Consider the following 15,137-nt stretch of genomic DNA (forward strand, 5'->3'; position numbering starts at 1 on the left):
CTGCAGGAAAGAAGACAAACGTTTGAACAAAATCTCAGAAAAACAGGTCTTGAGTTGGAAATAGAAGACAAAATGGTAATTGTAGTTGATAAATTGTTCAAGGATCTTATTTTAAGTGGGTTTTTCTCCTACCTGTGTATTTGGTTGGAAGGATGTTGGGTTTGGAGCATTACAAATGGAATAAATTGAAATTTTATTTTCATTTTTGAAGTTTCATGAGATTTGCCAAAATTTTTCATTTTTGAGATTTTATAAGATTTGTCTTCTTTAATCATTTCTTTCACTCTGTCTCTTCCTATGCAGAATTCTGAAGATGGGAAAACCTATTTTGTGAAGATCCACGCTCCGTGGGAAGTCCTGGTCACTTATGCTGAAGTGCTGGGAATCAAGATGCCTATTAAGTTGAGTGACATCCCACGGCCAAAGTACTCACCCCTGTCTTACATGCTTGGACCTGTGAAGCTCCCATTGGGCGTGAAGTACCCCAAACCTGAGTATTTCACTGCCCAGTTCAGCAGACATCGTCAGGAGCTCTTCCTCATCGAAGATGAGGCCACTTTCTTTCCATCCTCAACAAGGAACAGAATTGTAAGTAGTGAAGGCCATAGGCACCCCTCTCCATGTATAGTGGGTATGACTCTGGTCTTTGGGTTTGTACATGCTCAATGCTAAGCATTGGGGCTCTTCCTAGGCATAATATAATTATCTGATAGTACCTTGCTTGACTGAAAGCCTGTTAGAGCTACCTTTAACTTGTTAAGCTCTCTACTTCTTGTTTAAGAACAGGTTGCCGATTGTAAAAACAGTAGTGCAAGAAGCATTACCTAATCTCAGAACAGCCTCTCACTGACAGCTCAAAGTTTTGAGTTTTATATCACCATTGTAATTAAATTTCATGATCTTAAAATTGGGTTTTATAAGTTTAAAGTCAGAGGATATTGATCACTTTAATTCAGTTTGAATATTTTATTTTCTTTAAATGTAGATAGACATCAAGGAATCTCAAACATTTTCTTCCCTATTAATATCATCTTCAGCCCTATCAGTTTATTTCTTCTCCATCTAGGATTTGTAAATTGCTGACCAAAAACTCCACAAGCTCTTGTTTCCTTGTGTTAGGTTGGAAGAAAACATATATTTCTTATATTACCCAGAGAATTCGGGGAATTCATCTGTAGGAAACTTTGAATGGGTTTTAATACACAGCAAATGTTCAGTCAGAATTAGCTGTCATTATTATTGGTCATCTGACTTCAGAAGAAAAAAAATGGTCCCATATTGGTCTTGCACTTTGAAACCTCCGTGTGTTTGTTTTTACTAATTCCACCATCTGGTTTCCAACCACTCCAGACATGTTCTCCACACATTATCCCTTTGTAAGTAGAAGAGATGAATTATCTACTTTGTGGTTCTTAAGCCAATTTTTTTATCTAAATTCACAGAAAGAGTGAGCAAAATGTAGGTTCTATAACTTTGGCACAAAAATATGAAAAAAATGTTTTGCCTTCCCACCGAGATTAAATGATAAATACCAGTATATCAGACACCTTTTGGGGAATAAGAGACCCACTGCTACATCAGGCCTGTTTACAAGCTGTAATGCTGCTGTTTCCTAAATCACACAACTTCTCTGGAAGCAGAGATCTTGCTACTCTTCTGTGCTGACAAGAAATGAGGATGCTGCCCATCAGCAGAGTGCCAGCCTATCACATACAAAGCCCTGGATTTGGCCTTCATCCCACCTTCCAAAAAGCAGTGACCCTTAAGATAGACCAGGATGCTGATCAGCATAGGGAGGTCATTGCTATTTCATCTCATCCATTGCTTCTTTGTCACATCGTAAACCTTGCCAGTGTGTTTTCTAAGGTATAAAAAGCATCATGCTCACTATTTAGAAGATGGATGTAGAAGGAGTCCCTTCCTTCCAGTCTGATCCAGAACATTTTAAACTGGGTATGAACTTAATGGCGAAAATAACAGAGCACACACTTTGAAGCAACTTCCCAAACACCACTCACTCCAAACTTCATAGCATGAACTTATACATGCAAACATGTGATACATATATATAATGTCCAATCTAGAATTTCTGCATGACATATATGTATACACACACTAAATACATAGGTGAATGCCAGCAGAAAACCACTGAACTGAGAATGGGACCTCCGTTGAAGGAATCAGAGAAAGGACTGAAAGAGCTTGAAGGGGCTCGAGACCCCATATGAACAACAATGCCAAGCAACCAGAGCTTCCAGGGACTAAGCCACTACCTAAAGACTATACATGGACTGACCCTGGACTCTGACCTCATAGGTAGCAATGAATATCCTAGTAAGAGCACCATTGGAAGGGGAAGCCCTGGGTCCTGCTAAGACTGAACCCCCAGTAAACGTGATTGTTGGTGGAAGAGTGGTAATGGGGGGGAGGATAGGGAGGGGTTAGGGGGATGTTGGCCTGGAAACTGGGAAATGGAATAACAATTGAAATGTAAATAAGAAATGCCCAAGTTAATAAAGATGGAGAAAAAAATACACAATCAATGTTGACAGTTTGACTATGGAGATATTATCCAGAAAGAATGTTGAATGAAATTTATTTTTACTTATGTTTTTGATATTTGAACATCTTAATGCTTGAATTTATTTTAAATTTTATTATACAACAAATAGTTTTGAAACAAAATAAAAAAAGAAACAGGAGAGAGTTTTTAACATGAGTGAAATGCATTTAGCCATCCCTATGGGTGGAAAATGTATACATCAGCCTGAGTTTTAAAATGAATGTTTGATTAATGAATCTGCACTGAGAAAGAAACAGATAGGAAATTTTGTTTCACCTTGGTTGTAAGGCTTGCCACAAAGGCAGAGCTTGTTCTCAGAACACACTCAAAGGGAGAGCTCCAGCCTCCTTTCCATCTGTGGTGGGTACACTCTATTGCTGACCTACAGGTTTGCACCAGTTGACTTTGACTCACAGGCACCAAGTTTCTTGATTATTACTGGAACCCTATCTAGAGAGGAGCTCTATAGACAGCATTTTTCCAGCTGTAGACACCTCGTTTCTATTTCTATGTATCTTTAATGCGTCTGTTAGAATCTTTTACAAACATCACAAATAGACCTGTGTAAGACAGTGAACTTGCTGGCCCTAGTGCTCCAAACTTGAGATTCTAGCCCTTCAAAGGCTGCAGAAGATTGTCATAAGTTCTAGACCAACCTGGACTACACAAGAAATCCCAGGCAAGCCTAAGCAATCAAGTTAAGGTCCTATATCAAAAATAAATAGGTAAATAAATAAAACATCATAACAATAATCATACACCAAAAAAATGGAGAAGCAGAGAATACTAGATATATTTTGACCCTTAACTAGCATTTCCCCATCTCTCTGGCATTCCCTAGGCCCCTCTTCCCTGAGACAAAACACCATGGGAATTGGCCCCGGCATACAATGGTCACAGTGACCTCTGTGTGATCAATCAGAGTCCCTCAAATTTGAATCAAAAGACAGAAGTGAGAAAGCCTTATAAGAAAGTTATCCACTTGGACTTAAGCTTGGTACAGGGCAGTAAGAATGGACCGACATGTTGACCTCCAGTTGAACCAGCACCATTTGTTGAAAATGCTGTCTTTTTTCCACTGGATGGTTTTCGCTCCTTTGTCAAAGATTAAGTGAACAAAGGTGTGTGGTTTCACTTTTTGGTCTTCAATTCTATTCCACTGATCTACCTACCTGTCTCTATGCCAGTATCATACAGTTTTTTTTATCACTATTGCTCTGTAATACTTCTTGAGGTCAGGCATGGTGATTCCCCCAGAAGTTCTTTTATGGTTGAGGATAGGTTTTGCTATCCTGTTTTTTTTTTTTGTTATTCCAAATGAATTTGCAAATTGCTCTTTCTAACTCTATGATGAACTGAGTTGGAATTTTGATGGGGATTGCATTGAATCTGTAGATTACTTTGGGCAAAATGGCCATTTTTTATATACAGCCCCCAAAACTAGATAATATTGATGAAGTCAAGAAATACAGCCCCCAAAACTAGATAATATTGATGAAGTCAAGAAATGCACGCTGACAGAAGCTTGATATAGCTGTCTCCTGAGAGGCTCAGCCAGAGCATGTCAAATACAGAGGCAAATGCTAGCAGCAAACCATTGACCTGAGAATGGGGTCCCCTTTGGTGGAATGAGAGAAAGGATTGAAGGAACAAAAGGGGCTTGCAACCCTATAAGAACAACAATACCAACCAACCAGAGCTCCCAGGGACTAAACCACTACCCAAAGAGTACACATGGACTGACCCATGGCTCCAGCTGCATATGTAGCACAGGATGGCCTTCTTTGGCACCAATGGGAGGAGAAACCCTTGGTCCTGCCAAAGCTGGACACTCCCCACCCATGCAGGGGAATGACAGGGTGGGAAGGGTGTGTGGTTGGGGAGGGGGAGCGCCCTCATAGAAGAAGGGGAGGGAGGTGGGATAGGAGACTAATGGCCGGGAAACCAGGAAAGGAAATAACATTTGAAATGTAAATTAAAAATATCCTATTGAAAGAAAAAAGGTATGTGAAATGCTGCGAATGGCTAGAAACTAAGCCACCTGTGCCAGTCAGTCAAACGCTCATGATTCTTTCAGAAAGTTGGAAGTGTATTGTAGTTGACATACATCCATTAAGCTGTCCTGTCAGCCTTGTTGCTGAACATTTCATGTATAGAAAATCAAACCTAACACAGAGATAGACTCTTCCCTCAGTCTATGAACCCAGAGCAGGGGGAAGCTGCTGCAGAAGAGCTTGAAGCCTGTGAAGATGGCGTCTTGAGGGTTACGGGAAGAAGGTGTCCCCTGTCCACCTTCCCCACATGGGAGAAGAAGCAGCTTTTCACATAGAAGCTGCAGCTTGATGCCCAGTAGATCTGGATGAGGGGACACATTGATGAGAGCATCCAACAGTTACAAGAGGCTCACCTGGGTTTTTGTTTAGACTTCTGTTCCTCTCAAAGGAGAAGAAATTTGTAAGCGAGCCTTTTCTTAAAGAATGTCTTCAGAAAAGAAAAGTATGATAATGGGTTCCTTTATGGCATGGGAGAAAGTTCAGTTCTTTTGGACCTGTGAGCTGATGTTCATGTTTCTCACTTTGTCATGACTTTATAGGAACAGGCCAGTATGCTCCGTACACATTCCTGGTTTGCCTCATGAATGGTTAGCAAAGCTGTATCACCTGTCAGAACTAGCGTGATGGCTAATTCTACACACCTGATTGTGTTTCTCCACCCCCCCCCGCACAGGAATCTGACCATAGGCTACTCTGATCCCTAGTGAATAGAAGCGTGCGTGGCAGCTCCTCATTGCACAGAAACCCCCTGGACATTCCTTTCCTCTCCCTACCAGGAAACAGTCCTCGCTGCCTTCCCAATAGGTGCAGATCTGTCTAGGTTCATATGACATTGTCCTGGCTGCCTGCCCCCCACAATAATCTTTCTGAATAATGTCATTCATAGCCAAGTCCAGGTTTCTTTGACAATATGATGTATAACTTGCTACCACTCTACTGCATATCCCAATATATGTTAGATTAGATTTTCTACTTTGTTAGTGCCCAAGGCAGAGTTCTTACCTTGGTGACTGTTTCCTAAGGTAATAATTCAGATCACATGAAACACGTTTTTTTATCATTGATTCATAATCATCAAGTTATGTTAGCAGGGCTGAATATTAAGTGCCCTTAAGACAGATGGCCAGAGTGGATGAGGACAAAAGACAATCTCCACCATAGGCAGAGAGTCTTCGAGAGATGAAATACAGAAGAAGATGGCTGGGCAGTGTGTCTAACGCAGTGTCTGGAGGACCAAATTTAGCAAGCTGGAAAAGTAGACATTCGGAAAAGCTGCTGGAGGGCAGAGCAGAATAGATTGATTAAAAGTACAATCACAGGGAACACCAAAGAGGAGTGGGTAGAGGTGACAGGAAAGCAGGAGAAGACACACAACCAACTTAAGTTAATAAATGTAGCAAGTTAATGTGAGACCAAAGGCATATATATCACCAGAGTGATTGGCTGAAGACATATCAATAGTAGCCTTACCACATATCAGTTTGGGCCCCCATTTCTCTGTTAGTAATGGTACTTGAAATGCTTGTTCTAGTAAAGAGTCATGGGACACAAGATTCTCAAAGAACTCTGAGACAAAAAGAAGAAAAATAAATGATAATTTATCCAACCGTGGCCTCCAGTAAGGCAATGGGGTATGGTCAGAATCTACAGATGAAAAGTACCTGCCAATTCTATATGAGTCTTCAACCTATATCTTCTTGCAGTCCCAAAATACAAGCATTCTCCAGTAGTCAGAACCCACATCCATTCAGAATAGATGCTGTTCTCTTTTGGTTTTCATAGTGTGGAAAAGCATGAAATTCCACGAGGTGCTGAGGTCTCTTTATCCTTAGCTTATAGGTCTGGTGAGCTGAGTCCCTGCATTCTTGCCTCACAGAGTTGATGCACAGAGGTCCATGCCTATTTACCTTGCAGGTTTACCGTATTCTGTCCCTGCATTCGTACCTCATAGAGTTAATGTACTGAAGTCCATGTATACTTACCCCGCAGGTTTACTATATTCTGTCACGATGCCCTTTTGGAGAAGAAGAGGGAAAGAAAAAGATTGGGATTGAAAGACTGCTGAACACGAACACTTATTTATCTGCCTACCCGCTCCATGATGTGCGTATCAGAGACCTCATAATACAGGGCCCATTTCCTCTCACAGTCAGAGATTGCCTCCCTGGGGGTGGAATAATTATCTACTTTCTTTCCATTTTCTTGTGAATTACTTAATTCTCCTTTGCAATGGGAAAATTTCCAGATTCCCTTCCAGCCTGAGAACTGCAAGGCTAAGGTACACTCAAGGACTCTTCATTTCTTTCTTTTATCATTTTTCTTTTTCTTTTCTGTTTTCTTTTATGTAACTGACACAGGAAAAGCCTGTATTTAAGATTATGGGAAATTAATTGCTCATAGGAAGCAATGTACAGGTTAGAACACCTTGCCTGCTATCACATGACTGGTTACCAGCAAAGAACTTGTCCTAGTACACAAGACAGATAAAAACATATTTTGATGATCTAGCATGAACGTCCCTTTTTGTTTGCACCTTTAAAGCCCCCAACATGTCATAGCCAGGTAGATCTGATTCCAGGACAGCCTGGAACAGAGAAGGGGTGGGAGTAGACAGGATACAATTACACTGATAAAAGAATTAGAAAATCATCTTCAGCACAGTCAATTACTACAAGGCCATTCAAGGATATTCTCACATGGCCCCCATTCTTGATCTGTAAAATAGACTTCACCTACTTCAGCTTCACTAATCCTAAGGTTGGATACAGGGAAGCCTGGTCACTACATTTTCAGCTTGGAATCATTCAGCTCACGAGCTTCTTTCTCATAGTTTTCAACCTGTGCTTGTGTCCAAGGCAGCAACATGGCTGGGCAATGGGGACCTGCTGGGGTGGGTGAGCCGCCCAGCCCAGGACAGAAAGCCACACCAACATTTCAAATGGAATCTGTTTAACAGTCAATTATATTTGCACATTATATTTTCTTTAGGGTCAATTTCAAAAACAGGGTGGCATATTACTCAGAAATTTTATCATGTCTTTTCTTGTTGATTGTGAATTTTTTAAAGAATAAATGCACTCATTTATCCACCAAATGGAGGACACATGGAAAGCATTTTGCAGGGTATTACTTTCCCACAACAATGAATCCAAGCTCAGAGGTCATGGATTCCCTAGAAACAAGGCACAATGGGTGCTGAGGATGTCAGTCATTAAAAGTATTTTTACCAACAACCAAAACTCCAAAGATTTTTTTTGGAGGGGGATTGATAACTTACTGTACAGAAATATGGAGCCCTATTTGTTTCTCAGAGAAGTGACTGGATGTTGAGTCCAGTTGAGTCCAGTTAGTCAAACCTGAAAACGGCTTGGCTACCTGGGGCTTTCTGGAGAAACACTTGCATTTCAGTGGTTAAGTGCATTCCACTTCCCTGCAGCTTAGTGGTAGCAATCATGGGATTGGAGATGTCTATTCACTGCATTGAGACCATCATTTGGATGGCATTGCTCCTGTTTCAACAGCACTCTGTCCTAGCTGTAAAAGACTTATATATGATTTGTTTTCTGCAAGAAACGCATCTCTCAGTGCAGAGAAGAAACAAATGTTTCCATTGGAACAAATGGGAAGCCCTTTTCTCTATTTTTGAGTGCTGACGGTTTGACAGTTACACTGCTGAAGTGATGTTTTATCTATTTTTATTTTATTGACAATAGGTTTTTATACACTATATTCTGATTATGGCTTCCTCTCCCCAAAGTCCTCTGACATCCTTCCTATCTCTCCTCCCATCTGAGTCCCCAGCCTTTCCATCTCTTGAATTAGGAGTGATTTTTAAAAGCCTGTAGCCAAACCTCACATGGCTTAAACTGCAACGGACCAATCAGTACTGTGAACTATGACTTTAAGATGGTCCTGCAAGAATGACGGTGACCTGTTTCTTGTAGGTCACAGTACCAATTTCATATAAGAACTTCCCCCTTTCAAGTGGCACGTGATCCTTTAGTGAAAGGGTAGAGAAGGATATTCTTTAATACCTCCACCCCAAGCTGTCCACAGTCTTCATCCTGTGGATGAAGAACTGTGTGAGGATTACAGATTCAAGGCACTGATTAGTGGGCTGATAGCAAAGAAGGATCTGGTTAGGTTAGTACACATTTTGCTAGGCATTCCTAGCCACTCTTTCATTACAGAGGTGACTTTTTGTCTTCTGTAAAGTGATCTTTTGAAGACTGAGGATCTTTGATCATATATTTACCTGTAGGGTAGCCTCCTACTCTGGTCCCAGGGTATTTTCATCTGAACATCCAGACTCTCAGCACAGTCTTCGTAATTCACTGGGAATGAATGGCACCAAGTTGTCTTTAGAGGGAGTGGGCCTTCACCATCTTTGATATCTGTTTTGAATGAACATTTTAAAGTGATGAATTTTCTTTTATGTGTTTTTTTTTTAAACTAGTGTTTTAAGCCCAACCCAAGTGCTACCCTGAGGACACTGTCTTTAAGTTTTATTTCTCAAACGACAGTCATGTTGCCTACAGAACAACAAAAAGCTTGAGTTAGCATGATATAAAATGTCATAACTCACCATAATTTTCATTTGCACTGAACGAGAAGCTGAGTACTCGCTCCTCACTGCCTTAGAAGTTTTCATGTTCACATGATTTTTAATAGGTTAAATAGTTACTTGTGTAAGTGACTCTTTGCTTTCTAGACCAACTTAATAAATCACTGTGACTGCGGTTTTGATAACTGTAGTAAATGGTTTTTAAGTAGAAAATGAATCAGAAGTCTATCAGTAAATGATGGTATGAGCTTTGCCCATTGACCACCTGTCCAGAGCGCTCCTCTTCCCTCTTAATCATTGGTGTCTGTTTCTCTTCTTACTCTCTTTGACCGTGAGCAGGGCCAGTATTGGAGGCCATCAAAAACTTCTCGAATCAATGAAAGGTACGTCCTTTGCAAGAACTGGGCTCGATTTTCCTACTTTTACAAGGAGCAACCTTTTGATTTGATTCGGTAAGTTCATTCAGCACTGTGACCCTTAAAACCAATCATATGGTCTTTGTTCACAGATTTCCAGCAGGCTACTATGTTCACTGCTCTTGTTGCTCACTATATTTCTCAGCCTTTCTTTACTGTTATTTGTTCATTTGGAAGCAGATAGTTGTTGCCATCATCTAGGAGAGGAAGGTTGAAGCATAGCCATCAAGTGTCAGAACCTAGCACTTAGATAGGCCGGAACAGCCTAATTCTTGTCTCATACAAGAGGCATACACTTGGTCAGGATGCTAAAATGCTATGTAGGTCATTGTGAACCTGGAAATGATGCTTTCTTTTCCTTTGAAAATTCAATGTGATTACATTTTAGTTTTAGTACCTATGCTAATTTTGTTTTACTTCCAGAGTAGAAGTTAGAGTACAAGAGAAACTGACATGTGAATATATTGGTGTGTTGATTTCAAGAGATCTGTAAAGTTCTTGGTTCTACAATCTTAATATTTTTAAAACACACATACAATCAATGTGCACTAAATAACAGACATGAAGGATGTATGTAGATGTTTTAAAATTATCTTATAACATTTTTGTGTATTTGAAATTGTTTCCAAATGAGTATTATCATAAAATAGGGAACTTATAAGTAGACTCATGGATAACAATGACTTGATTTTCAGCTGAGAAGCCTATGTAGGAAAAGAAGCTGGCGCAAGTGGATGATCATGTTCAAGATGTGTATCTGGACTGTTTCTGGTGCAACAAATATAAATTTAGATAGATAAGAGAACAGGTGTCAGAGTGGAATTCTCAGATCAGACACAGCACACAAGATAAGGAGTGCATTTTATTAAAGACATAGTATGGCACATCAAAAACTATGTACAATAACCATATCAATGAAAGACATTTATCTCGAGTATAGGAGGGACTCATGTGGTAATGAAGAAATTGACAAATGTGTATAACAAGTACTTCACCAGAGAGTTATGCTTACAGATGACAGCAGCCCATGAGGAACCTATTCATAGTTATCCACAGGGAAATAGAAACACAATGTCATTGAGGTGGCACCACACTTCTACTAGCCAATGCAAAATCAAGAGCCACACAAGAAGCCATCTTTCAGCCAAGCAGAAAGCCATTTCAAATCCCAAACTCCCTTGGTGGGAATATATCGTTGTTTTTTTGGTTTTTTTTGTTTTTTTTTTTGGTTTTGGTTTTTTTTTTTTTTTTTTTTTTTGTTCTTTTTTTCGGAGCTGGGGACCGAACCCAGGGCCTTGCGCTTCCTAGGCAAGCGCTCTACCACTGAGCTAAATCCCCAACCCCTGTATCGTTGTTTCTTATGAAGTCAAATGCCTTCTTTTTGAATAACCTAGCAGTTCTGCCCACAAGTATTTATCCAGGAAAAATGAATTATCTGTCCATGGAGACATCATCATTTGAATATTCAAAGCAACTTAGATGATAATATAAAGATTCGGAACAATGAGGCATCTAAGAAGTGGTATCGTATAAATAAGTCACATATTCATATAGAAACTATGTGAGATCCTGTGCCAAAATAACTCAGAAACTGGGATCAGCAGTTAAGAACAACTGCTGTTTTATTTGAGGACACAAGTTTGGTTTTGAGAACACAGGTTTGGTTTCGATCACTCACATCTGAGTGGAGTTCAGCAAATGACCACCTCTAACTTCAGCTGAGGATGTCCAATGCCTCCTTCTGGCCTCCATGAGTATTTCACTCTTGTGTGTGTGTGTGTGTGTGTGTGTGTGTGTGTGTGTGTGTGTGTGTGTCTGTGTCTGTGTCTGTGTCTGTGCGCATAATTAGAAATTGGGCTAATGAATGTCTCAGAAAACCAAACAGAACAAAAAATGAAATGAATGGGAAGGAAACTAGGGTGGAGGTAAAGTTGAGATGAAGATTAGAGAAAGGGATGGTAATAATGAGAATGCACATTTACATGTATGAAATTCTCAAAGAAGAACAATGATAACAAACAGATAAAAAGCAAGATGAGGGGCATTGTGCAACCTAGTATTAGGACACTCACTTAGTATAGAGTTTGCATATGCACGAAGGTTTAATTGTTAGCTTGTACTTTTAAATTTATTCATCAAGTTCAAAGTTTAGTAAAAGTACTTTGCATGTGTAGTGGTTTAAATAGACTTGGCCCACATAGACTTATGTGTTTGAATCCATGGACATGAGGAATGGCATTATTAGGATGAGCAGATTTATTTAGGAGAAGGTATAGCCTTGTTGGAGTAGGTTTGTGACTATGTAGGTGAGCTTTGAGGTCTCCTATGCTCAGAATCCACCCAGTACAGAAGAAAGCCTCATCCTGGCTGCCTGAAAAGTACTTTTTTTCTCCTGGCTGCCTTCAGATCAAGATGTAAAACCCTCAGTTCCCCCAGCACCATGTCTGCCTGCATGCTGTGATGCTTGCCACAAAGAAGATGATAGAATAAATCTTTGAAACTATATGCCAGCACCAATGAAATATTTGGCTTTATAGGAATTGCCTTGGTCATGGTGTCTCTTCAACAGCAATAAAACCTTAAGACAGAAGTTGGTACCAGGAATTGGGTATTACTGTGATCAGCCTGACCATGTTTTTGTGTGGAGGAATGTTGACTTGGGGACTTTTGATTTGGAAAGAAGTAGAATGCTTTAAGCAGGGCTTAATAAGCCATCCTTGTAGAAGTCTGAAAAACATTAATGCTGAGGGAGATTTGAACTCTGGGGGCCTGGCTCTAGAGGCTTTAGAGAAGAGTCTTATTTTATTACCTAGAGATTGTTCTTGTGATATTTTGGTGAAGAACTTTGCTGCTTTTTACCCTTGTCTGGAGTCTGTCCTTAGGTTAAATTGAAGGTATTTAGATTAATCACATCGAGGAAGGAAATATCAAAGCAGCCTAACATAGATTCTGTCTTGTGGTTCACTCTTATAAAGAGTATTTTGATCAGGTGAAGCAGAATGAGAAAGAAAAAATACAAAGTGTATGTTTGAAGATTAAAGAAGAACCAGGAAGAAGAATGGAGTTAAATTCTGTGTTTAAGGAGATAAAACAGATTAAGGGAGAGATGACCTTGAACCAGATCCCACCTAGGCTGATACAGAGCAAGTTTCAGGTAAAGAAAATCTTAGGTCCAGGTGTGATAGTACATGTTTAATCCAAGAACTTGGGAGAAAGAGACACAATGATCTCTGAATAAGATGTAATAGAAGAGGGAGGCCATGTTCTAGCCACCACAAACAGGAGAACTTGGCAGCTTTAGCCAAACTGCTCTAGCTTTAGAGTCAAGAATAAAAGGGCTTACTGGGACAATTTATGGTGGTTAGCTGGAGCTAAGGAAACAATGGTGACTAAGAAGGCCCGGCATCACTGAGGTGAAATCTGGGAAGTGTTTCCTGGGAGCATAAAGAAGCTGTGTTCCAGAGATAGCTGAGGTTGTACTTTGTGCTACCGCTGGACTTGGTAAGTTGTCAGAGTCACTCAGGTGGTACTAGTATTGAAGGCATGAAGGGGTCATAGAGACCAGCTGAGGCTTGACATTGCGAGAGCCCAGGAAAGGCCATTAGGGAAGGTGCAACCTCAGTGGTAGTTGAAGGCTGCTAGGACTAAACAAGTCATGCAATGAAGTTGAGGCTTGGCACCATGAAGAGAATCTATTGAGAGGATATTGTCGAAATATCCTAATTGCAGCAAAAGACTCCAGTGTATTTGAGATGCTGGTATCATGGAATGACCACCAAGAACAGCAGCAGCAGTAGAGTGGAGTCAATCAGAGCCTAGAGTGCTACAGAGGGCAGAACTTGAGAAGTGATCCAAATCTTTTGGAAGAACCCAGAAGATTGTGTGTAGATCCTAGATATTGGAACAAGAAGCTATGAAGTTGAAGTTCCTTGGAGACCCCAAGATGTTAGACGTATCAGAGTAGTGGTTACCTTACAAGAACAACTGCTAACAGGGAGTAGAACCAGCCCAAGAGAAGCAAGTTTGTTGCTGTCAACAAAGAGGAAAGGAGTTGGACATCGGACATGGAGATGCAGAGTTTGGAGTTTGCCCAGCTGGTTTTTGGTTTTATCTTGGTCTAGTATTTCCTCACTATGCCGTTTTGTGATCGTAATGTATGTCCTGTGATTTAGGATGTATATAATCTGCCTTTTTAATTTTGATTTTATAGGGGATTACAGTTAAGAGATTACATGAATCTGTGAAGAGACTTTAAACTCTAAACTTTTGAAGATTTTTGAGACTGTGAATAGGCTTTGGAGCCTTTTGAAATTGGAATACATTCACTTTGCATTTATTATAACTACAAGCCTATGGGGGCCAGGGAGTGGAATGTGGTACTTTGAATAGGATTGAGCACCATAGATTCATATTTTGAACGCTTGGCCAAAGGGACTGGCATAATTAGAAAGCAGGTCCTTAATGGAGGAGGTGTGACCTTGTTGGAAGAAGTGTGTCATGGTATGGGTGGTCTTTGAAGTCGCCTATGCTCAGGCTCTGCCCACTATGAAAGAGAGCCTCTTCCTGGATGCCTTTGAAATACAGTCTCCCTCTGACTGCCTTTGGACAATGGTCTTCTCTTGACTGCCTCCAGATCAACATGTAGAACTCTCAGTTCCTCAAGCACCGGGTCTGCCTGCATGCTGCCATGTGTCCCACCATGACAATAATTGAAGAAACCTCTGAAACTATAAGCTAACCTCAATTAAATTTTAGCCTTTAGAAGCATTGTCTTTTTCATAGTGTCTCTTCTCAGCAATAAGGACCTACATGAGAGAATATGCTTCCTTATTCCATAAATATAATTTCCATTTGATCCCATTTAGGAAATAGCTCAGCAATTTCCCACATTGAGACTATTTTAATAATAATTATACTCCTTCAGGCCTCTTAGCTTCTTAATAGTAAGGAGTATCATTCTTGAAATTTGAAAGGGAGATAAAAGTAGCCATTTAAAAACTATGTATAACACTCAAACTAATGGAAGAAAAAGTGGGGAAGCATCTCGAACACATGGGCACTGGAGAAAATTTCCTGAACAAAACACCAATGTCTTATGCTCTAAGATCAAGAATCGACAAATGGAATCTCATAAAACTGCAAAGCTTCTGTAAGGCAAAGGACACTGTGGTTAGGACAAATCGGCAACCAACAGATTGGGAAAAGATCTTTACCAATCCTACAACTGATAGAGGGCTTATATCCAAAATATACTAAGAACTCAAGAAGTTAGACTGCAAGGAGACAAATAACCCTATTTAAAAAATGGAGGGGGGTGGGGATTTAGCTCAGTGGTAGAGTGTTTGCCTAGGAAGCGCAAGGCCCTGGGTTCGGTCCCCAGCTCCGAAAAAAGAACCAAAAAAATGGGGTTCAGAGCTAAACAAAGAATTCACAGCTGAGGAATGCTGAATGGCTGAGAAACACCTAAAAAAAATGTTCAATATCTTTAGTCATAAGGGATATGCAAATCAAAACAACCCTGAGATTCCACCTCACACCAG

General features: G+C 40.3%; 1 protein-coding gene across 5 annotated transcripts in view; it reads left to right on the plus strand.

Annotated features, from left to right (window-relative positions):
- The window catches only part of Ano5 (anoctamin 5), a 101,095-nt gene that overhangs the window by 45,635 nt on the left and 40,323 nt on the right, over positions 1-15,137 (plus strand). For all 5 annotated transcript variants that reach the window (XR_010060061.1, XM_017590139.3, XM_006229266.5 and 2 more), the window contains 4 exons: positions 7-75; positions 304-588; positions 6,607-6,720; positions 9,521-9,633. Coding sequence is in view for 4 of the 5 variants with exons in the window: in XM_017590139.3 (XP_017445628.1) it covers positions 7-75; positions 304-588; positions 6,607-6,720; positions 9,521-9,633 (581 nt within the window). In the remaining variant the exon portion in view is untranslated. The remainder of the gene's footprint in view (positions 1-6; positions 76-303; positions 589-6,606; positions 6,721-9,520; positions 9,634-15,137) is intronic.

Source organism: Rattus norvegicus, chromosome 1 (genome assembly GCF_036323735.1).
Source record: "Rattus norvegicus strain BN/NHsdMcwi chromosome 1, GRCr8, whole genome shotgun sequence".
In the NCBI taxonomy this organism is placed as follows: domain Eukaryota; kingdom Metazoa; phylum Chordata; class Mammalia; order Rodentia; family Muridae; genus Rattus; species Rattus norvegicus.